Source organism: Corvus kubaryi, unplaced genomic scaffold (assembly GCF_017639235.1).
Source record: "Corvus kubaryi isolate FWS band 111438036 unplaced genomic scaffold, C.kubaryi_AGA036_p1.0 37396, whole genome shotgun sequence".
Classification (NCBI taxonomy): Eukaryota; Metazoa; Chordata; class Aves; order Passeriformes; family Corvidae; genus Corvus; species Corvus kubaryi.
In genome coordinates, this window is record NW_024581135.1 from 18,384,901 (window position 1) to 18,407,196 (window position 22,296).

At 37.9% G+C, this 22,296-nt stretch overlaps 1 protein-coding gene across 5 annotated transcripts in view; it reads left to right on the forward strand.

The window, feature by feature from the left end:
- Positions 1–22,296, forward strand: part of CSRNP3 (cysteine and serine rich nuclear protein 3) — a 107,262-nt gene that overhangs the window by 24,919 nt on the left and 60,047 nt on the right. For 4 of the 5 annotated variants that reach the window (XR_006018249.1, XM_042041397.1, XM_042041398.1 and 1 more), the window contains exon 2: positions 8,276–8,447. The exons of the other annotated variant lie outside the window; for it this stretch is intronic. Coding sequence is in view for 3 of the 4 variants with exons in the window: in XM_042041396.1 (XP_041897330.1) it covers positions 8,276–8,447 (172 nt within the window). In the remaining variant the exon portion in view is untranslated. The remainder of the gene's footprint in view (positions 1–8,275; positions 8,448–22,296) is intronic. 5 annotated transcript variants of the gene reach the window in all.

A 22,296-nucleotide genomic window follows, 5' to 3' on the forward strand; every position in this document is an offset into this window, starting at 1 on the left:
ATTAGTATTACTACATGGGCTAATCTGGGCAAAATTTATATTAAAGGCCACTTATTTCCAGCCCTCAGGAAGTTGGTAGCATTCCAGCCTTCATTACGGAGCTGGACCCTGCTGCCGTTCTTGCAGCTGGAAGCAACATAATGCAAAGCTGCTGTGCCAAATACACTGCTCCCTGTCTCAGAACCTAATTCCAGTTGCTGGGAAGGTGCTAAACAAGCCAAATGTTGTATGTCGTTTTGCAAAGAGGTACAATAAAGATGTGTTATTAGTATGCTCTCTTCCAGATAAAAGACAGACCAGTTCTTCCCATCACCTGCATGCTCACTCTGCTCTAAAAGTCTGTGTATCTGTAGAAGTCAGTAGGACTGCCTACTGTCAGTAGCAGTGGTTTTTGGTTTTCACATTTCAATTTTAGAAAAAGTTGTGACCTCTCCTGGCCAGACGTTTGCTGCAAGCAGTCCAGCAATACAGTCTAGTAGTAAGCCTTTTCTGGGAGCTTACATACAAACTTCAAAGTTTCTTCTGGGATACAGATAGTAATTTCTTTTTTCTTTAAAAAGTGTAAAAGAAAATCTTCCACAGAGATTTTGGGTGAAGGAATTTTAATTGATGGAATTTCATCATGAAAACTCAAAACCTGTAAGAGAAGTGCCCAATACCAGGTCTTCAGTAGTGTTACCTGAAGACTTTGGAAAGCACTTTGACAGGTGCTGCTAGAAGTGTCCTAGATGACTTACATGGAGCCTTAGGCATTATGAACCTGAGTTTGTGACCCAGCTTCAGAATGTCGTTCTCCCGAATCTCCTGTTTTCCTCTAGGACTTGCTGTAGCAAGCTTAGAAAATTGTTATAAATAAAACACAAGCTCAAACTAAACAGCTTTTGTGGACAAATCTCATTTTGGCAGGAAGGCCCTCTTGTTGAATGCCTCTGAATCCCTTTCTACCAGGTTGCACCTTCATTGCTGGAGACCTGAATGCTGAGGTCCTGGTTGAAATAATACTGTCTCTTACTCATCTTACTTTGTTCTCTGCAGAGCATGCTGAGAGAAAATTTAAGAAAACTAGCATAGAATTTTCTTCTGTTGGCTGAATTATACAAGCATTTCATCGAACTGTTGACATCAGTTCATGTAGCTAAGAACTAGAAGGCTATTTCACTGCTGCTGTGTGCAGGAGTCTTGTGTTGGGTGATGGCGAGGGGGATATTTGCATGCTTGGTTCATGTAGGACTGTGTGAGATGCTTTTGGAAGACTAAAGGAGCCAGATCTATCAGCATTTGTACTGCTTGTAGATGTGAGAGATGAGCACATGCCAGCATCGTTTCTGCATTTTAAATTCATTGCCAGTGGAGCTAGGTGGCATGTGTTAGTGTGTACAACAATGTGTAGGCAGTCTAGAAGATTAGTGGATCAGTACTCAAGTGTGAAATCAGGAGTACTGTAAAGTGATGGTATAGAAACCCTGCAAAGAGCAGACTCGGCAGGATTTGGCTTGCAATGCCAGAACAGATTCCCCAGGTTGAATTGCGCAGTCTTATCCTGCAGGATTTCCTTGGTGCTGTGGATTTAGCTAGGCTGGAGCAAACAAGCAGAGAAAGAATTTTCCTATTTTACGTTTGTGTAAGTTGACCGCTGCTGTGAGCAAAAATATATTAGTAAGATTATACTAATGGTATTCCCTGTGCCTATACAGTGTAGTCTCTTAAGTGGAATTAGTTTGCTACGTGTTTTAAAATGTTACAGATTGTAGTACTGAAACTACCAGAGCCCACCTCTGGAAACTGGTGCTTATGATTAGAGCTGCCAAATACAGCAAAACATGTATTGCAAACATTAATTTGAATTCCGAACAGCTGTTTGATTCATGTTCGTGTACCTCTGTTGTTCACTGTTTGCAAGCATTCATGCAAATGGTTTTTTGTCTGCATTAATGCAGTTCTTTATGTGAATAGTCATTTTCAAAAGCAAGTAATAGTCTTTGTGTGAGTGATGATGTCACTCTAGGTGCTTTTGGGTTTGACTACCCCTCCCCTCCCAAATTTAAAACTGTCAGTTACACAAAGAGCAGAATAATCCAGTGCATTATATGGAGCCAAGCAAGCACCTTGATTAGTTCACAAACATCTCTGCTGCTGACGTTTATTTAGCAGGTAAGAAAAATGTCTTTAAAAAAATGAAGCTTTGTTTGCAAGCTAAGAAAAAGACTTAAATTAAAAAAGAATATTAATCACAACAAATAACCCAAACATCTCAGCTTGTGAGCATCAATATTCATGATGTGACTGTGAAATTATTTGCCAAGTCTCCCTAACATGTTATAGTACATGCTGACTGGCCAGTGGGTGGGAGTTGTTTGTGATGAGTACTTTGCAGTAATGTTTTATGTGCAACATCTGTTTTCTGCATCCTCCAGTTCAGTTTGCAGTCATTTGCATAGAAGTGGTTTATGTTCAAAAGTGAATCTGTATTGCTGCTACAGACTTCAAATTTTTCTGTACTTTCAGTTGATGCATTTGAGACAAGGAAGATGCAGTGTGACACATAGGACAGTTTTTATTTAATGCCCGCCTTTTATGTTTATTTGTGGTTTTATTTTCAGATAAGAATTTTTATTCAGGTAGATTTTATCATGAAATGTGATCAGGTCTCAAGATCAAATTAGTACAAAATAAAGTTTCATAAATGAACCAAAGAAGTACGTAGTTGGATTTCTTATACGCTGTCCCCCACCCCCCTCCACTCCAAATGCCAGTGTGTTCTTGAGCTTTTTTCCTCTTGATTTTTCTGGAGCTTTAGTCAATAACTGATTTCTATAGTGAGGCTTTTCTCTAAATCATGAGGATATATAATTTGAATAGGGTTCTATTTTTTTATTTCATATCTATTTTTTATGTTTACTGCATATGGTACATGCGTGATGTTTATGTCTTCACAGGTATGCTCAGTACTTGTTCAGTGTCTCAGATGTTGTATGAGCTGTATACTATAGCACTGAATTTTGCAAAACATTTTTTTGAAAATTTTGGCTAGGATGATATTGTTGGACTTGTCTTTGTGACTTGTCCTGATTTTGCCTGGGACAGAGTTCGTTTTCTTCGTAGTAGCTGGGTCGGTGCTGTGTTTTTCAGATTCAATATGAAAATGATATTGGCAGCACGCTGATGATTTTGTTGTTGCTAAGTGGTGCTTGCTCTAAGTCAAGGATTTTTCAGTGTCTTATCCTCTGCCAGTGAGGAACTGCACAAGGAGCTGGGGGAAGCATGGCCAGGGAAGCTGACCCAAGCTGGCCAAAGGGATAATCTGTAGCATAGAATGTCATGCCCAATATATAAACTGTCCATGGGTGTCAGTGAGACGCTGAGGATATGGCAACTTAAGTTAGGTTTTGTAGAACAAGTTTGGCAGTGTATGTTACCACAGTATCATAAGAAAAATTTTCTCCCGGGAGCACAGGTAATGAGTACACTGTCACCTGTCCATTCACTCAGTAATTATAACATCACTCTTTTTAGGCCTTTCACTGGGATTTGGGGATACCTGCTATCTAAAGAAGATATCTAAAGGTCTGCTGCAGTGAGATTGTTACCAAGATTCTCTAAAATTTCCAGCCTTTTTAGGTACCAGAGAAAGTCAAACCAGCCAGGCTTTTACATTATTTTACTTTGTAGGTTCCAGATAGTACTGTGAGAGTGTGAAATACATCTCCCACATTTACATGGGATTTTTATCTTCTAGTAATAACATATTGCCTCTGAAATTTTTAAATAGCAGGTGCCTGCCAGTTATCTGGCGTTGTAGGAAGGCAAAGCCTGTTGCCATGGAGCTTTGAGGACTTGCTTCGCCAGTCAGCATACCTGCAGCTAGAGAACTGGCTAAATGTTCTCATTGTAGGAGTAGTTTCATCAGGGTGGAGGAAAACTAGGAAGTGAAAGAGGAAAAAATGGATGGAGAGTGTTCTCACAGCCCATATCCATCATGTGCTTCTGCTGTGTCAAGTTGTCATTTTCTTGAAGAATCCTTAACTGTGTTAGGCAATTGGTGTTTGACCTGGAGCTCATAGCGATGTGTTAGCTTATTTTCCTTGCTTTAATACTGTTCCCTCTGTTTCAAATCTGTTTTGCCTTGCTGTGGACTAATGCCACACACGCATGGTGAGAAGGATGGCAGAGGATGATGTATCACGTCACTGTGCAAAGATTTTTTTGTTGTGAAGGATATATCTATCAAGAGGAAAGATTCCAGTGTCTGCTTGTTACTCATTTGTGTGAATCAGAAGGATGCTGCTCCAAATCAACTGTAGCTCCTAGACAGCTGTTTAGTAATCATCTGGAAAGGTTTGTTTCTAATTGAACCTTTCAAGCCAACTTTCGCCCTTTTTAACCACATGGATAAGTTTGATATAGAAGATCTCTTTACCTGTAGCTGGTGGTTGTTTTTCAGCCTCTGAAGGCTGAACCTCACTGGTATCTTAGTGGAAGTCCAAGAATATTGATTGACCATCCTGCATTTGTTTTTCTTAGTCATGTGCTGTTGTTTGGTTCCTATAGTCAGACATGGACTTCTGTGTACTGCCTTCTATGCATATGTACATTTGCTCACTTCTTTTCAGAGTATGTGTATTGCTGAAGTACTTCTGTGTATTTAAGAGTATTCCCATCCTATATAATGGCAGTCTCACGTACCCTAAGTGACTTGTGTTAGCAAAATTGTATCACTGCACGGTTACATTACCCTTATGAGTCCTCCTATCAGATATGGGGTTTATTTATAGTTTTGCTTTCCATTCATGTATTGAAAATTTGACTTGTATAAGTCTTTGGTGCCTTGTCCCATTAGACCTACCTCCAGGGTCTTCTGTTCAAATGTGGTTGGATTTGGATTTCTTTGTGACTGCAGTTGCTTCAGTTTGATTCCCCAAAATCTGAATTTACCTATTCAATTGTAGTTATGGTGCAGGACAAAGAACAATTCAGTTGAGTTCCCTGTCCTGGTTCCCTGATTGTGCACTTAGGGAGCCTTTAGTGATATCACTAACTTTGTGGCCTCACCACTGTAAGAAGTTTGACGGTTGCTTAGTCCTGTTGGTCTCTGGCATATATCCATGTCTTCCACTGGGATATATCACACAGTGAGCAAAGAGCAAAATAATGCTTATATAAACAACACTGGGCTGTGTGTCCCATGCTTATTATGGCCTAGTTCCTGGAGATACAGATCTTGCTCAGGTACTGATGCCTGTGTAAACAAGGCTATCAAATGGAACATGCCTTGTGCATGCCTGTGCAGATGTGCCCCTTTCTGAAGAATATTGGCTTATGGAGCAGCATCTGTTTATACAGATGTTATTCTAAAGGGATCTCCTGCTGGTACATAGTGTGTACAAACAGCTTTAGATACTCTCTAATCTATCTCTGTGATAGCCAAGCTCTTGAGTAATGGAAGTGTCTCCTTTCCCCTATGTAACATATTCCTGGGGAGACTTGATAACAGAGAGATGAGAATCAACAGATCTCAGGAAAGTGGCAACACCTAAATTTGGTCACAACTACTTTGTCAAACAACCTTCTCAGTAATCTTCCTGGAAGAGATGCAGAACAAACATCAGGCAACAGTCACACTCAATATATGTAATGGATAGCTATGCCTTCTTTGTGTTGTGGTGATACTCAGGTTCTGCAGTATCCCTGTACCCCCTGGCTTATCTTGATCAGCTAGCTATGTGTAGAGCTAACCCATGTCGTTTCCAAGGATCCTGACACCCATTTGTTACGGTTCATTATACAAATTATCTTAATGAAATGGCTTTGCTGCTACCAGGTTGTGGCACTTGTTGCAAATGTAGGCTGTGCTAAAAATAGGCAAATTTAAAACCCTTTGGTGTAAAAAATATTTGTTTCTGCTACTTGCTGGTAACAGTTCTGGCTGTTGAGACTCTCACTATGTGCAGTGACTTTACTGATGTGCAAGACACCATTTAGTCATCCAGCCACTGTGTGCATGCACTAGTGGGAGACAGTGTCTGACAAAAGGGCTTTTGTCTGGAAGTCATCTCAGGGTATGAAATGAGTTCTTGCTCTCTGACTGGCTGCGCAGTAATGATGATCACAGGTATTAGGTTTGCCTTGCAGTGCAGTTATGACTTATGTTCTTTGGACCTGGAACTTCATGACTCGTGTAGCCACAATTTCAATGGGCGCACACATGGACTTGACTTAGGTCTCACTTGTACAATAAACTCTTTGTCAGCTCATTTTTCACTCTCTTCACTGAGATGTTTGAGTGTAAGCATTTTCTTTCTCACACTCCAGCTGCTTCTTTACCCTCTTCTACAGTCAAGCTATAATCCTGTGGATTTGATATTGCAGGCTGTTGCCATGGAAATAATGGTGATTTCACAATTTCAGTGCTGTAAGCACTGCAGGAGACAATGGAAAAGGTGGTTGGCAAGAGGTATAGTGAGGATATGGGGGACAGTTCAGAGGAGTTGTTTCTGAACCTGTGCTTGGGGGGTGGTTCTTTATAATTGTGGGGTTTCATTCTGTGTGTTTAGTTCTTTTATCTCTTTCTTTTTTCTCTTTTGTAAATGTGTTTTTATTAGAGGTTGGTTCATAAAAATGTATTCTTACATTTTTGCAAAGGTTATGATGCAAAGTGATTTTTGCAAAGTGATGCTAAATTCTCCTTTCCATGTCCTCAGAGTAAAAATACAGTGCTTTCTTTGCAGCTTATAGTAATTCATTCTTGGACAAAAGGGCAAAGGTTGAGATCTAAGCAAGTTTTGTTTGAGCCATATATTTAGCCTGAAGAAATCCCTTTCAGGAAAACATTTTTTTCATAAATAGTAAAACAAGCTGAGAACATCATGGTGAGCATATGTATTTAAAGCTGTCTGTGTGACTGACTGTTTGAAACCCTAATATATTTGTTATTTAATTTTTAGCGTGCTCTGCATGCAAACAAGTTTGGTGCTGAAGATTATCTTATGCAGCATCTGTTCTTAGCATTATGTCAGGATTCCACATCTATACTGAAATCTTTTCTCTAAGTTATACACGTCCATAAAGGTAGAGTGAAGCTTACTGGAAGAAATAACATTTATAACTATGTTGTAAAATGAATTGAATTGGCAGCTTAACAAGCTGAAGGCAAGTGGCATCAGATGAGAATTTTTGATACTATAAGCTTAAAAGCATCAAACAGCAGCCTTTTTTCCCCAGCTATTTACAGCAGCATTTCACTGATTAGCATAGTCAGAGAGTAGATATTATCTGTAACTTTTAAGTTAAGATCTTAGAATTAATTTTCAGTCTTCAATAGGATGCAATCCGTAATGAGGATGATAGTTTACTATTTTTTAATTAAAGATAGAGAAAAATTGTTTCAACCTATGAGATGTATTAAAATTATCTAAAAATTGCTTTAAAAATATTTTCATCCTTTTCTGCTTGGCATTCCATAAATGGAGATACGAAGATCAACTGCTATATATGAAAGGGAAACAATAAGGAATGTTCAACATGACTCTGGCTTTGTTGGGCAATATGATTAGGAAGTCAAGTTCTTAAGGATAGGTCCAGTCCTTTGATGCTTGTGTGAATGGAAATAGTCTACTTGTGTGCCAGTACTCATATCTGAATTTCAAAAATGCTAGGCAAGAAACATCTGAGTAAATTAAAATGACAAAATGAACCAAAACTGTGTACGCAGGGCCTGGCCTGGAAAAGTGCAAAGTGTCCCATACAGCTCTCAAATCTAACTGCAATTGCAGGCATTTGTTAGTACTGAGAATTACATAAATCAGACCTTTAAAATAAATCAAAAGAGAGAATGAGTTTTTTTCTGAACTATATTTATTACAGAACACTTTCTGTCATGTAATGTTTCTTGGTGCCAAGTAAGTTTCTAAGTGTTGTATAATGGTCCATTTTTGAAGAATTACATTGGAGTATTATGCTTGATCTAAATTTGCTGCATAACTGAATGTAGATATACTTACGTATGAGATTGGCTATAGAATTTTTTCTGCACTGGTAGAATACAGGTAGCATTTACCTTCTCTCTTAAAGTCAGTGAGATGATAAATATACTGATGATAAGTTGTGGGGGTTTTTGATTCCTTCTTGGAAAAGTTTTGTACAGCTCTTGGTTAAGGAGCCATTTAGCTGCAGGTAGTAGTATCTGATTGATACGTGAACTCTTTCATGAGAAGTGGACTGGGAGACCTGCACGGTCGGCGGGTGTTTCAGCGCCTCATTGCCTCTGTTCCTGTTACAGGTGCATGTTGACAGCATTGCAGCAATGAGTGGGATTTTAAAGAGGAAGTTTGAAGAAGTTGGTGGAACCTCACCCTGTTCATGTGTGTGGGAATCAGATGATGACATTTCTAGCAGTGAAAGTGCTGACAGTGGAAGTAATGTCCATCCATCTGCTTCTAATCATTTTACTCGTAAGTACTAAAGGGGTGTGTAAGGCATGATACTGCTTCTTATACAAGCTAAGAAAGGTTCATTTTACTTGTTAGAAATACAGTGAAAGCTATCTGCTTTTATTTTGAAGTATTTTTTCTGTTTTATTCCATTTGCATGCTGGCACTGTGAGGAAGTACTTATTTTTGAAAAAAGAACTATTTCCTCTGGTAATTGTTTCTGTGAAAATTTTTGCGTTAGAGTGAGTTTCAGAGGAAATTCTATGTTTTTGCTCTATCATTCACATCTAGTTAGTATGACACTTTTTAAGTATATAGGAGAATGTCTTCCATTTTGGGTGATGATTTGGGGGAAGGGGGAATACTGGCAGTAACTAATTTGGAGGCCAGTGTCTCTGCTTGGCATTGTGTGTTCAGAGTTGAGAGTAGTGTACACAGTCTGTGACAGAATCTGATCAGTCATCCTGCCACCTGAGCCAATGCAGCCATACAGCTCTCAGTCATTTTCTTTCACTCATTACAGGGGTAAACAAAGGAATAAAATTGTAATCTGCCTGAGAGGGTATTTATAGTACAGTTACAGTAAAGTTTTATATAGGAACCATGGGTTTATTGGAGTGATCACTGTAACAGATTGCTACTTTCGTAAGATTTTTCAGAGGCTCTGGAATTTCTCATTTTGTATTAGAACACATCTCTTTACAACCAGATTCTGATAGTAGTGGTTTTCAGATTCCTGTTCTCTGTTGTGATTATTTTCTATTAGTCATCAGCTTCAGTAAAACCCAAATGCTAAATTTGTTAACACTTAAAAATCTCTAGATGTAAAATGGAAACAGTAAGAATATTTGCAAATAAAGATTTCTTGTGTGAGAGAGTTGCAGGATTGGGTTGCATAATGTTTGATTATGAAGCAAAACAAGAAAACACGCCTTGCTGTTGCAGACAACTATCCTCACTAGTATATGCTATACAAAAACCCAGCAGGCTTTTAGAATATGTAAGATGTTTGCCCTACCCTCATCTGTGTTCAGTGTAACATTCTTACCTCTCAGCCCACCTTATGAAGTAATGTGTTTATTCTGTACACATATTCTATGAAGTCTGGTCTCATACTGTGCGCCCTAAGCCATTCTGCTGTTCAGAAAAATCTAAAAATATTCATATAAATTCTTCCCACTCTTATTCATCAGTACATGTGCAGATTCATTTCTTCTCCAAGGGACTGCTGAGACACACAACAGCAATGTAAAAAATCTTCTATTATGTCATGAGCTTCAGTTAACTGTGTTAGTACAGAGTAAGTCTTTGTGCTAGTAGAATGTTGTAACAGTATTTTATAAGCTGCATGTAGATTAAGGCTGTTGTTAATAATTAATACCCAATATTATACATTAATATTTATATTTATTTTCCTGTGGTAGCCTGTCCTACGCAAAAATAAATGTTGTGCATATCCAAATCAGTTAAATGATTGCAGTAGCCTTATCTTGCTTTTCTTTTCCTTAGTGGCATCTATGGAAATGAATGGGCCTTTTTCAGAATTAAAGATATAAGTCTGCATGCATGTGTACACATGTACATATATTTATAGTGTGAGAAAAGCATAACTATATATGTATATGTGCTTTTCAGATGACATATATGTACCTGTGTTTGTGTACATACGTATGCACACGTGCAGTAATTGTGCTAATGGCATACAGAAGCCTTGAGTGCTATTTTAAATGTAAAGTCTGTGACAGAATGCCATAGAACTGAAGAGTGAGAAGCTACAGGGTTTTATACATATTTTTTGACTAGGGTCCCAGCTATGGTAACTGAAGAAATGTATTTGTCTCTCTCCCACTGTGGTTTAGGGATTTGTGTGAATCAGATACTCTTCTAGTAAGAATCCTGCATATGATGCAGTAAACAAATAAATCATGCTGTTCTTTTTAAGGAGATTTGATTTGTATTTTTTTTTTCCTTTGTTCCTTGAAAAGAGTTTATTATTTCACTCATGGGTTGTTTGCTGGTTATTTTACTGGAATCAGGATTTCACTTTAGTTTTAAATCAAAACTTTTTTCCTAAATTCATGGTTAGGGAAGTTAACAGGCGAATTTTGCTATCTTAAACTTTATCTTAGGTGCAGGTAGGCTGCTGAAGCGTGCTACACACGAACTATGCTCACCCTACCATTAAATGTAATCCTTAAGCAGGGCGGGAATGGGGGTGTGGTGTGAACATCTGGAGTTGTTTAGCAGGTCTGGAAAGTCCTAGATTTGATCATGATAAAATGAAGTTTATTTAAGACAATTCTAGGAAAGCATAGGGAATCCAAGTACTTGTTTGCTCTCTATTCAAAATATGTGTACCTAGTTATTTTGAAAGAATAATTTAAAGGTACAGAGGGACAATACGTCAGAGGAAACCAGTTGAAACAGAAAGGGGCCCCTTAATTTCTCTGTAAAACTTAATTCAAGGCTTCTGAGATGCTTATTTTAATATCTGATTACTTCCACATTCACATTGCTGTTTCTCGTGTTGCTCGTAGTTAAGCTAATCAGTTTGCTCGCTTGCAGTGAGGCCAGTCCAGTAATATTCCTGTGTATTATGACTATTTTCTTTTCAGCAGGGTGATCTCTGCTTAAAGGGCAAGTGTTTGCAGTAAGGCAGCCCTGTCAGTTAGTAATTATGAAGTGTCAAGTGGTTCCAGTGAAAGGCAGGAAGAACTCTGGTGTTGAAGTTGGTCTATGATTTAACTCTGGGAGATGGAGAGGGAAAGACTCTTGTAGCCTGTGTTAGTCAGGAGTAGAGTTATATTTTACAGAGTTTAATGTCATAGGGAAAAAGCCCGAGATAATGTTTGGAATGGAGCTGAACTATCTAGTGTGGGGCAGAGGCCTGCAGATGGAAGTCTTTTTCTGAACAGCTTTTGTAAGAAACTAATGACAATATAGATTTTTAAAGTGGTTTGTGTCAGTTTAAAAATGCCAAAAATGGGATCTCAGGAATGCTGAGAACACTGACCAAAAGTCCCTTCAGGCTATCTAAGATGTGTGATCAGAGAAATTCAGTCCCTTTATAGCATAAGCTTGCAGTGAATGTTTTCAGAAGAGTCTGCTTACTGTTAATGTAGCCAGTGTGTAGAGCAGGAGTGATAAATGCTATTACTTGCTATTATTTACTTTAACAGACTCTGAACAGATTATTAAAAACAATAATAATAATACCTGTTGTTATAATATTCTTTGTTAGGTTTGGGAAACTTGTTGACTCCCTGGTTAAATTCATAGAAACATCTCCAGCACAAAAATCTGAGCCTGCAGACATTTTCCATTGCCCTGTTATTATGTCATGACTGACTTCAGTTTTTACAGTTTCTATGACAACTGCGATTTTTTGATTGGTAAAGAATCAAGCACTAAAGGGTTTTTTGGAGCTGTAAAGTATTTTTCCATCAAAGGAGTAGAGTGAAAATATCAAGATGCTTTTTGCTAATCAGTATTGAAATTGAATTGCTGTCTAAATGTGGATACCTGTTTGTGGCATGCTCCACATACACTAATTTTTCAGATAGAGCAGATGAGAAAATAGCCCTATTACAGTTGCCAAATAACTTTCTGGAACATTAATGATAATTTATGCTTACAATTTAAGACATTCTCGTTTTTCAAACCATGTAGGTATTGACACTCCCAGGTTAAACCTTAAAGAAAGGTACTTTCCAAGACATGGTTCAAAGCAACACAACTGGATTCTTTTCTGAGATTCTTGGGCAATTTTTGTGAGTCATCAGCAAAATGGTACTTGGGAACTAATGATGAAATTACATTAGAGGGGAGTAAAAAAAAAAAGAGATGAACAGAATGCACAGGTGAACAATTTGTGTTACTGGGGAAATAGAGAGAGGAGCTAATAAAGAACTTATTGGGGTGGGAAGACAGCTTGTGGACTATGTCATGTATGAAGGAGAAGAGAGAAGGAGGTTCCCTGAGATGAGGAGCTTGACAAGCAACAGGGTGTTTTTCAGTAAGAGCAGGAAAGCAGTGGAAACAGATTTTACTTGGTAAATATGTCAGCTTGCAGAAAGGGCTACAGATTGGCTGGCTCAAAACTGGGAAAAGGGGGAGACTAATGAACAGAATGAGAATGAGCCAGCTTATCAAGATCAAAGGAATTTAATGCTCCAGGAGTTTGCAAATTCTTAGTCATTGAAAATGACTCATCCTCTTTCACTACATTGATGTATATGGAACATATTTCAAAAACAAATTAGAAGATTACTGGGAAATGTTGATTTTGATTCTACAGCACATCCGTATCTGTGCTGCATTTATTAGTTAGAGAAAAGCACCTTGCACTCAGAACACATGTATAAGGCCTGGTCTGTATTCAGGAGTGTGTACTGTCAGCAGATCTGGAACCATCTTTTGCAGGCAATTCTTAGTTCATACATTCTAATGTATGGGATTCTATTTGCTGATCGACTGTTGTCTGTGATATTGGATAAAAATTAAACATGAGGGTTAGATATTGTCCTTGATTTGTTCTACAGAATTAAAATTTTACCAGATCATCCCTTAGCTACTGGTTTTAGATTTTTTTTATAGCAGTTGCTGTCTCTAGATGCTATTACAGTACACAAAATAATTTTAGTAACTTTACCATCTATATTGTAAAGTCAAAGAATATAAAGTTACTTTTTTCTCTCACCAGTGACACATGCAATTTTAGAAATGCAAGATCATGATGACCATGGCTTTGTTAAAAAAGAGGGATGAACATACCTAAGCTCATAGATTTTCAAATTCTTTCAGAAGCTTTTCTTTTCAGCTAACTTCTGGCTTGGATTTGAACTAGTCTCAGCTAACATCCTTCTCTGGAGAAATGATAAGATTGGGAAGTAGATGAGTTTTATTTTAGTGAAGACTTGCTCCATGGTCTTTGTCAAATAAGATCAGAATTCTAAAACGTTTTTCTAAGGGTAAAAAAACCTTAAGATGTCTTGGGTACTAAAAGTAGCTGTCCTTTTTTCAGGTACAAGGAAGCATTATGACAACATTTGGATACCAGTGAAAGCTGTGGGTGGCCTGATACCAGTGCATTAGCTTCTGTAGGGAAGTAATTGGTGAATCACATCACAAAGCAGGGAAAAAATGGATTTTTCTGTTACCAGTTTATAACTATGAATAGATTCATTTTTGTCTGAAAGAAGTTTCATGCTTGCTTTCTCTAGACTGCTGTATCCTAATGCTCACTTTTACTCCTAGTGAGAGTCCCAGTGGCCTTCAGCAGCTTTCTTTGAACTGCCTTATGTACTCTTACAAAGCAAATGAAGCTTCAGAAAGATTATTGCAATATCCTGTCTCCTTATCTAGTGCCATGATTAGTACATATGCTTCATTTTATACTAGCTTACAGTGTTTCCTGCCAGTCTGTGTAAAGATGGCTTTAAAGACGTTTTGAAATTTAAAGTTAGATTCGGTGCTTTTAACAACGTATGTTGTCTTACTGAACAGGTTGGATGGGACCCTGAGCAGCCTCACCCTCATGGGTGGCATCCCTGCCTGGGGGTGGGAGGTTGGAACTAGATGATCTTTAAGGCCCCTTCCAAACCAAACCAAACCATTCTGTGATAGTCCATTACAGTAAACTTTATAACTAATTTCAGACTGTAGCACCCTCAGTGCAGGAGCCTTCGTGCAGTGTTTTCTCCTTACTAAGTGTTGCTCTGCTGTTCTTTGCTCTGATTTAGCCAAGCACTAGTTTAGCAATAGGGATGACTGAGGGGAGTTAACTCCAGAAGGAAAGCAACATAAAGGCACAGATTCTACTGATAGTGGATCTTCTTTCAGAAGTTCCTTCCAGGGGTTTGTCCCTGCTCAAAGGTTTTTTCTCTATGGGATGATACAGCTGTTGTTTGTGTGAACATGCTGTAAGAGATCTTAAGTCTCTAGTAGTGAGCTGGGAACAGCCTTCTGTGGGGTTTGGCATGGTTGTTCTTTTTGTGGCTTGTTTTAATAGACTGGCAGTTCTGCTTGCAAAGCAGAATTAACAAGCAGATGAACTTAGTAGTTTTATCTTGGTGATTTCATAATGAAACCGTTCTAATGCTTACAAGAAAGATGCATCTGTATTTTATTTCTGTTTTCTGTCTTACCAGCTTTCAATGGTCGAGTTTTATATTCTGATTTTTCTTACATGATTTGTGTTGGACCTTTTGGCTCTCCTGGGGACCTGGACCTGCTTAAAATGAAAGCCTGTATCTGCATACAGAAAATGCAGAGTGACTTTCTCCAATATAAGACAGCAACCACATACAGTGAATGTATGACTGCAGGGGAGAATGAATCCATGGAAATTACTGACCCATGGGCAAAGAATTCAAGAACTTTGATTGAAACATTAGGGAAAAAGAAAAGTGTTCTGCTTGTTGGAGGCTGTATTGACTTCTTGCTTTCTTCTTCCTCTGTAGACCAGCCTCATCTCCCATGTGTATTGTAGTCTTGCTGAGATGTCCTGGTGCTCAGGGCAGTTCCCTGATGTGCACCAAATGTGAAGGTGTATTGAAGGTCCTGATCCTTACAGGAATATAAAGAAATTGAATATCAATCCCCTCCCCCCTGCAACATACTGTGGTGATGTTTTCAGCAGGTGTGGTTAGGAGACTATAAACAAGCTATAATTTCTTTGGAATTTGCCAATTCAGTGAATTAAAAACAGTTACATTAATTGTTTGATTCTAAAGCTTTCACAGCTGTCTCTCTTCCATGAGGGTTTGTTTGGCTTCCCAGCAGTCTTGCTGTGGTGTCCTGTGTTCATCTACCTGTTCATCTGTCTGTTTTGAGCTTTCAAGAATTTAGAGCAAGTGAGGGGATGTGATTCTTCACTGATGGTATTCAACAATATTGATCATCATTCTTTTGTTCACTAAATATGCCGCATTTTTGGTGTTCTGATTGTGTGAATACTGATGCTACCCTACCACAATGTATTTGTAGTACTAATAGCATTAAGGCATGTGGGTAGCATCCAGACCTCAAAGTTTGTATTTCAGAGTTTTTATAATACCTGTAGCAAAAAAAACCCCAAAAACCAAAACCAACCAAACAAAAAAACCCCAACCAACCAAAAAGAAAAAAACAAACAAACAAAAAACCCACAAAGAAACAAACCAAAAAAGAAAGAGAAGATAAGGAGCTCATTTAGTCGGAACTTACATAATAGTGATATGACTTTTCTGGAGGGGAAAACCAGTTAGCAGTTACCAAGGACATTGGCTTGTAGTCCTGTTATTTCCCAGTTCACTATCAAAGCCAATTAAAACTCTTCTTATAATGTGGAATCTTTTGTATTTTAATGAATTCATCATCAACTATGTATGCCCCAGAGTAACAGTGGTGAGAAAGGGAGTTTCACCATCAAACTGATTGAAGACTCAATGACTTCATCCCAAATGAGGCTTCAACTGTAACTATCCATGGCTCCAGCCTTGTTACGTGACTCGTTTTCACTGGGTGCTTGTGTGCAAAATAATAATGTGCCAAGCCACTAACCCCCCTTGCAGTGAAGGTACTGAATACAGTCACAGGACCTGCTTAGAGATTGTCAGAGACAGCTTAGCCTGATGGCAGTCCTTGTTGAATTTCTGAGTTATTGATGTTTAGTGAATTGCTCCATATAAATATTTTTTGTATTACACCTTCTTGTAAAGTTGTTTCTCTCCATTTTGGAAACTCCAGGCTTGAGATACAGACAAAGAACAGGTTTTTTAGTACTGAAAATTAGGGTTTTGTGTATTTTCCACTGGTTGGTTGAGTATTTTATTTAGACAAGGATATTAGGACATGCTTTTGAAAATGTTTAAGCAGGAATTTTGTTTGCAACTAAACTAATGTCAATTCCAAGCTCTTTCTTATTTTAATTGAGGTATGACTGCTAGCAAAGAAAGCAGCCATAGGCAGTGGTCATCTGTAGAGCAATAGTTCAGCAGTGGTTACTATGGCAACCATAGGTGACCTACATTTTACCAAAAAAGTGATCTTGTGTCTTTTTTTTTTTTTTTTTTAAATGGACCCCACCCATTGACTTCTATTACTATTTTTAATCTTTTACACATTGTTTTACTTAAATAATATTATTAGTTTTGAGTGATTAGTGTGGAATGGACATAAAAAGTTTTGGAGCAGAGATACCATTTCATTGTTCTACTTCTGTTTAAAATTAGTAGCAATTTTTACCTTTGCTGTCATGTCCAAGAGTATGTTCTTAGGAATAAGGTAACACCATTTAATTAATTACAGTTGCATTTTAATAATGTATTATTTGTATGGCTACCAGTGTGTGGCTTATAATGGCTTGCAGTGGAAAGACTCATTGTTGAGAATTTATCTATTTCACTAACATTACAAGTCGGTAGGCTACGGTATGAATAAAGCTACCCAAACTTTGGACTTTGAATAAGCATCAAAAATGCTTTTGGCTTTAGTAAATTTGTCTTGTCATTGCCTTTAAGGAAGTGAGAATTTTCTCAAAAAATGAGAATATTCTGCAGACAGAAGAGCAGCTAGGAGAGATGACAAAATGTGACATTTCAGGTAAAAATTGAGTTGACATTTTAAATTTCCATTTTTCACAATGAGATTAACACAGAAGGGTAGGTGCTGGATCAAGGAAGTCATTAAATGTTGTGATTTGTCTAGAATTTTTTTGCAGATGAGCCAGGCCTGTTTTTTATTTTGTTAAAATAGGTTCTTCGAGAAAGGATTTACTTTTTTTTTTTTTTTTTAATTGGAGTGACTTCGGTAGTCTTCAGATAAATGCACTGTTTTACTTTGAATTGTTTATTGTGTTTTATAGTGGGAAGGAATCTTTAGTTTCACATAAATGAAAGAGAAATCTACAATGGAAACATTAGGGAAAAAGAAAAATATCATGATCAAAACCTTTTTTTCCTCAAATCATTTTGAAACCAAATTTTTTTTCATAACTTAATGGATCGCCTGCTAATTACTAAAACCCTCTCATAGCCGTGAGAGTCTATCATGGCACTTCGTGGGACTACTAAAGGCTGAAGTGAATCTATTCAGATCCATATTTTGCAGTTCTTCCTCACTGTTCCCATACATCATATGCATCCTGCAGCTGATAATGGAACCACCTTCCAATTTCTCCTATATTTTCCACTTTCTCCTCTCTGCCCACGCATCTTTTGTAGCCTGTTTATTGCTTTGAATTTTATACGGCCCACTCAGTTTCATCCATGCTGCACAGCATGCTTTGCACCATCACTTCAGTCATGTGTTATTAGATTAGCTATAGACTCATGTGTTTGCATACCTCAAAAAATAAAACATTTTTTATTTGTTATCTTCTTTTTTGCTTCAGAAAGCTTAAATTGTGTGCTCTATGTCCATCTGCATACACTCTGATACATGCAAACAGCAGCAGTACTATTGGCAAGAAATATTAATTACTTGTGTGAAACAGCAGTACTAAATGCTTTTGGGAGTTGATCTAGTTTGTCTTTATGATGCAGAATTTAATTATCACCTACACTTCTGTATCATGATCAAATACTTTTTTTCTCAAATCATTTTGATCCTAAAAATTCTTATATATCCCTTAAACAGAATGTCGCAAGAGCAAGCGTTGCAGCCCTGATTCCCAAGAGGTGTTTCATTATTGCTGGGCAGGGCTTACACAGAGCCAAGGTCGTTTCTGCTCCTTGTACGGCCACGCTGGCGAGGGGGCTGGGGTGCCTGGGAGGTTGGGAGGAGACACAGCTGGGACAGGTGACCCCAGCCAACCAAAGGGACATTCCAGACCATATGACAGCATGCTCAGCATATAAAGTGGGGGAGAGAAGGAAGAAGGCATTTGTCTTCCCAAGTAACCTTACCCTTGATGGGGTCTTGCTCTCCTGGAGATGGCTGAGTCTGCCTACCCATGGGAGGCAGTGAATCAGTTCCTTGGTTTGCTCTGCTTGCATGTGTGGCCTTTTCTTTCCCTGTTAAACCCATGCGTTTTCCAGCTTTTACCTTTCGATTCTCTTCCCAATCCTGCTGGTGGGGCAGTGAGCGAGTGGCTGCCCGGGGCTTGGCTGCTGGCTGGGGTTAAGCCATGACAGGCACAAACAGGCATTTCTAATGGCAAAGCTGGTACTGTCACTGCCTTGTGCCACCAGTCCCTTCTACCTATATGATGACCACAATTTTGCAGTATGGATTAAATGTTAGTTTGTTTTTAGTTTTGCTTTTCTAAAAACTATATCCAAAAACGTCTTTTAGAAAGACATCCAACCTCACTTTAAGGACTTCAACAGATGGCAAGTCTGTCACCTGCCATGGTAAGCAGGATTAATGTTTAATTGTCCTTGCAATTACTGAATTTTGCCCTGCTCCGTGAAATACAGGAAGGTTTTCAGGCTCCCTGTTGTGTCAGAGCAGAATTACCTCATGTGTACCAGAAATCAAATGTGCATACTGGCTGTGTGCTCAAAGGTTGTATGATCATTTATTTTTTATATATCAATATGCTGTTCTGAATTTTTTCACCCTGATATGGTAACTTGGTTTCATTGCAAACAAATGGAATTTTCTGTTTATTCTGTGAGTCTGCATCTGACATCACACAATTTTTGATAGCAATTCTAAGAGTTTGTTGGTATCATCTTAACAGTAACGAGACATGAATTTCATTTTTTTAAGTACAGATTAAGGAAATGTCTACAGACTGAAAACATGATTTCAGAGGTCTAAAAATCTCCTGAGAGAAACTGGCGTTCTTTGAGATCACAAGGTCAGTAGTACAGTAGCAGTTATTCACGTGCATATATCTCTACAGTTATACAGGCCCAATTTAATTTTTGTACCATTTGATGGTACAAAACATGATGCTATATTTTACATCTCTGCAGAGATTTTGGTTAGCAATTTTGGAAGAACGTAAGTAAAAAAAAAAATCAGTTTTCCAGCTGCACCTTTGTGTTTAAAAATGCTTAAAATTCATGCTGAAACCTATTGGATTAGTATACATCAGCAACTTCCAGTGTAATTAGATTTATGCAGGTAAAATGTTCCTAACTTATTGTACATGTTTGTAAATAAGTTAATTATTGTATATTTGCATCCTTTGTCACTTGCTTGCAAAAGTATCAGCTGTTTAATATTTTGGAAAAGGAAACACCAAGTTATCTGAAGAGGTACTTTCAAGGCTTTTATTTTAATTGTCACATCATGGTGTGATTTATTTTTTCCAGAGACTGGAAGTGAGGGATATGATTTATTCAGCTACAAAGAGCTGGCCAACACACCTCAAGTGGTATTCAGGAGAACTGTGTGTAATCAGCATAATATTTTAATAATTTCACAAAGTAACTTAAAATGCTTGATAAATAGCAAGAAAATAATGATAGCATCTTCTCTTGGATAACTAATTCATAATTTCATGTAAGCTTTTCTCGGATATTGGAAAATGGGTATTTATCTTTTACTTGTTTGTTATTAGAATGTTACTTTTAAATGGTACATGTACTGATGAAGGAAGAATCAGAAAGCATGAGTGTAGGTAACCCTTCTTCTGAAGGGTCAGCTGTTTGATTTAGGGGTTAACCATTATACGAATGCAGACATTAAACCTGTCTGGTTTTTGTGGGTCTAAGTGTGACAATTTGTCATATTGTTTGATCTGAGATGTGGAGGAAGGATAGGAGTTCCCACCCCCTCCCTGCTTCTCCCTCTGGTACTCAGAGTTAGGTTTCTGGTCTATGTAGGAGATGAGTTGGAAGGGGATTCTTTCTCTGGGCTTTATTTAGTAAATAACATAAGTAACCTATCTAATACATGAGATAATGGTATAGGTAAAATGATAAAAGAGCAGGCATGGTGGGTTTTTTGTTGTTTGCTCACCTTGCCCTTTGTTTTGTGAAGAGTAATTTTGTTCTATGTGCTCTTTAAATGGCAGGTTAACTGCTGTAGCTAATTCATAGGAATAAGCTTATTCCAAAACAAGGTCAAGCTGGGAAAATTAATAATTTAACCTCAAATAGGTGGGATCTTTGAATTTCTCTTTCAGCTACAGGGCAGACAAATGATAGAAATGTAAGACGTAAGATGACAAACACAATTTTGAAGAAACAGGTTTTACCCATATCACACATAAGAGGAAGGAATTGCTAGCTGATTACAATTCTGCTTTGATTTTGGTTGGTTGGTTGGTTGGTTTGCTTTATTGTTGGGCTTTTCTGTTTGTTTATTTTAAATATCCAAACACAAGGTCCTTGTCCACCATTTATCTTCACACCACAATCCCTGGCTAACAACAAAGGGGAAAAAAGACTACCACCACAACAAAGGAAACAATCCCCCAAACAAAAGACAAACAAAAACACTTCTACAGGTCTTGAAATGACTTTGCATTCACAAGGTCTGAAGAGTGATGAGGATGAAAAATTTACATGTTCAAATCTCAGTCTTAAAATGAGGAGAGTGGAGAGACAGCATAAATCACTAATCCAATTGTGCTAGAACAGCTGCCCAGATACAGCAACTGTGAAATCTGTGCTAGCAACCTGATTGTGTTTTAACCGTGGTGTCATCTAACTTAGCTCTGCGTGCAGTATGACAGTATCCGGATTCAGTGGCTGCTTTAAGATGTTTTAGCTCATGGGGATGAAACCCAATGAGGGTTCCTGCACAAATGCATTGTTTGCAGCCTCTCCAGTGGTGCTGGCTCAGGGCTGGGTTGTGCACTCGGCACAGGAGAGATGTGAGACATACAGAGATTTACCAAAGGCTATAAATTTCTGAAGGGGATAATCACCACTATCACAAATGCAACAGTTTTCCCACGTCAGGATCTATAAAACTGCAAGACAGCTGAACAGAGGATATTTCAGGAACAAATGATGACATAGTCTTATTTTTAAAAAGAACATAATTTAATTTTATGTGATAGTGCCTGCATTTTAATGCATAGCATAATAAAGCCTGAACCCTTTGGCTGAGGTCAACCTACCTACTTGTGTCTTCTTTTAGGAGTAGTTAAGCATATAAAGGAAAAATTCTTCTCTTCCCATAAATACTTTCCAGTGTTTAAATTCAAGAGTTTTTAATTAGAAATCACAATAGATGAGAACTTGGAAGATTTCTGTGACTATAAATTCCCTCATAGCACTTTTTTCCCTAGAAATTAGAAATACAGAATAAAAAGATAAAAAGGCATGTGTCCCATGTTGAAATTGCCACAAAATTGATGTTGTAGAACTTGGGGGTTTTGTTATAAGTTGTGGTCTGTGGTTTCCTTTTTCAGGGTTTTACTCAGATGCCAGTACTAGCTAAAAATAAATAAATAACTGTTTATTTGGGATGGCAAAATCCACTACCTAGAGACCGAAATTAATTTGTAGGTTTTGTACTGCTTATGATGTAAGCTATAAAAATGCATGACTTGTCCATTTCAGGGTTGGGAGACAGTTTAAAAATCCAAAGTAATTCCACTGGAGAAGGTATGTATTATGGAAAGAATAAGCTCTTTGATAGTATCTCTACCCTTTTGTCTGGTAAGACACAGATTTTGTTGATAGTATGATATAGTGTTTGAAATGTGACACAGGGAATTCAGAGACTTGCATTCTATCCTCTAGAGTTTCCTTCCTTTGGGAATTTCAAGAATTCGTTAAATAAATCTGACCAGAGGAGATTAAAGCCCTCTTTCAGCAAGGTGCTTAAGTTGGATTGATGCTTAATAAGAATAATTGTGCTGGGACCATTGTTTTTTAATATTTGTTCTCACTCAAATGGGGCCTTAAAAAATCAACCATCTAAAGTGGCAGCAGAATAAGTAGTTAAGGATGCTGATAAACAATTTCCAAAAAGCATACTA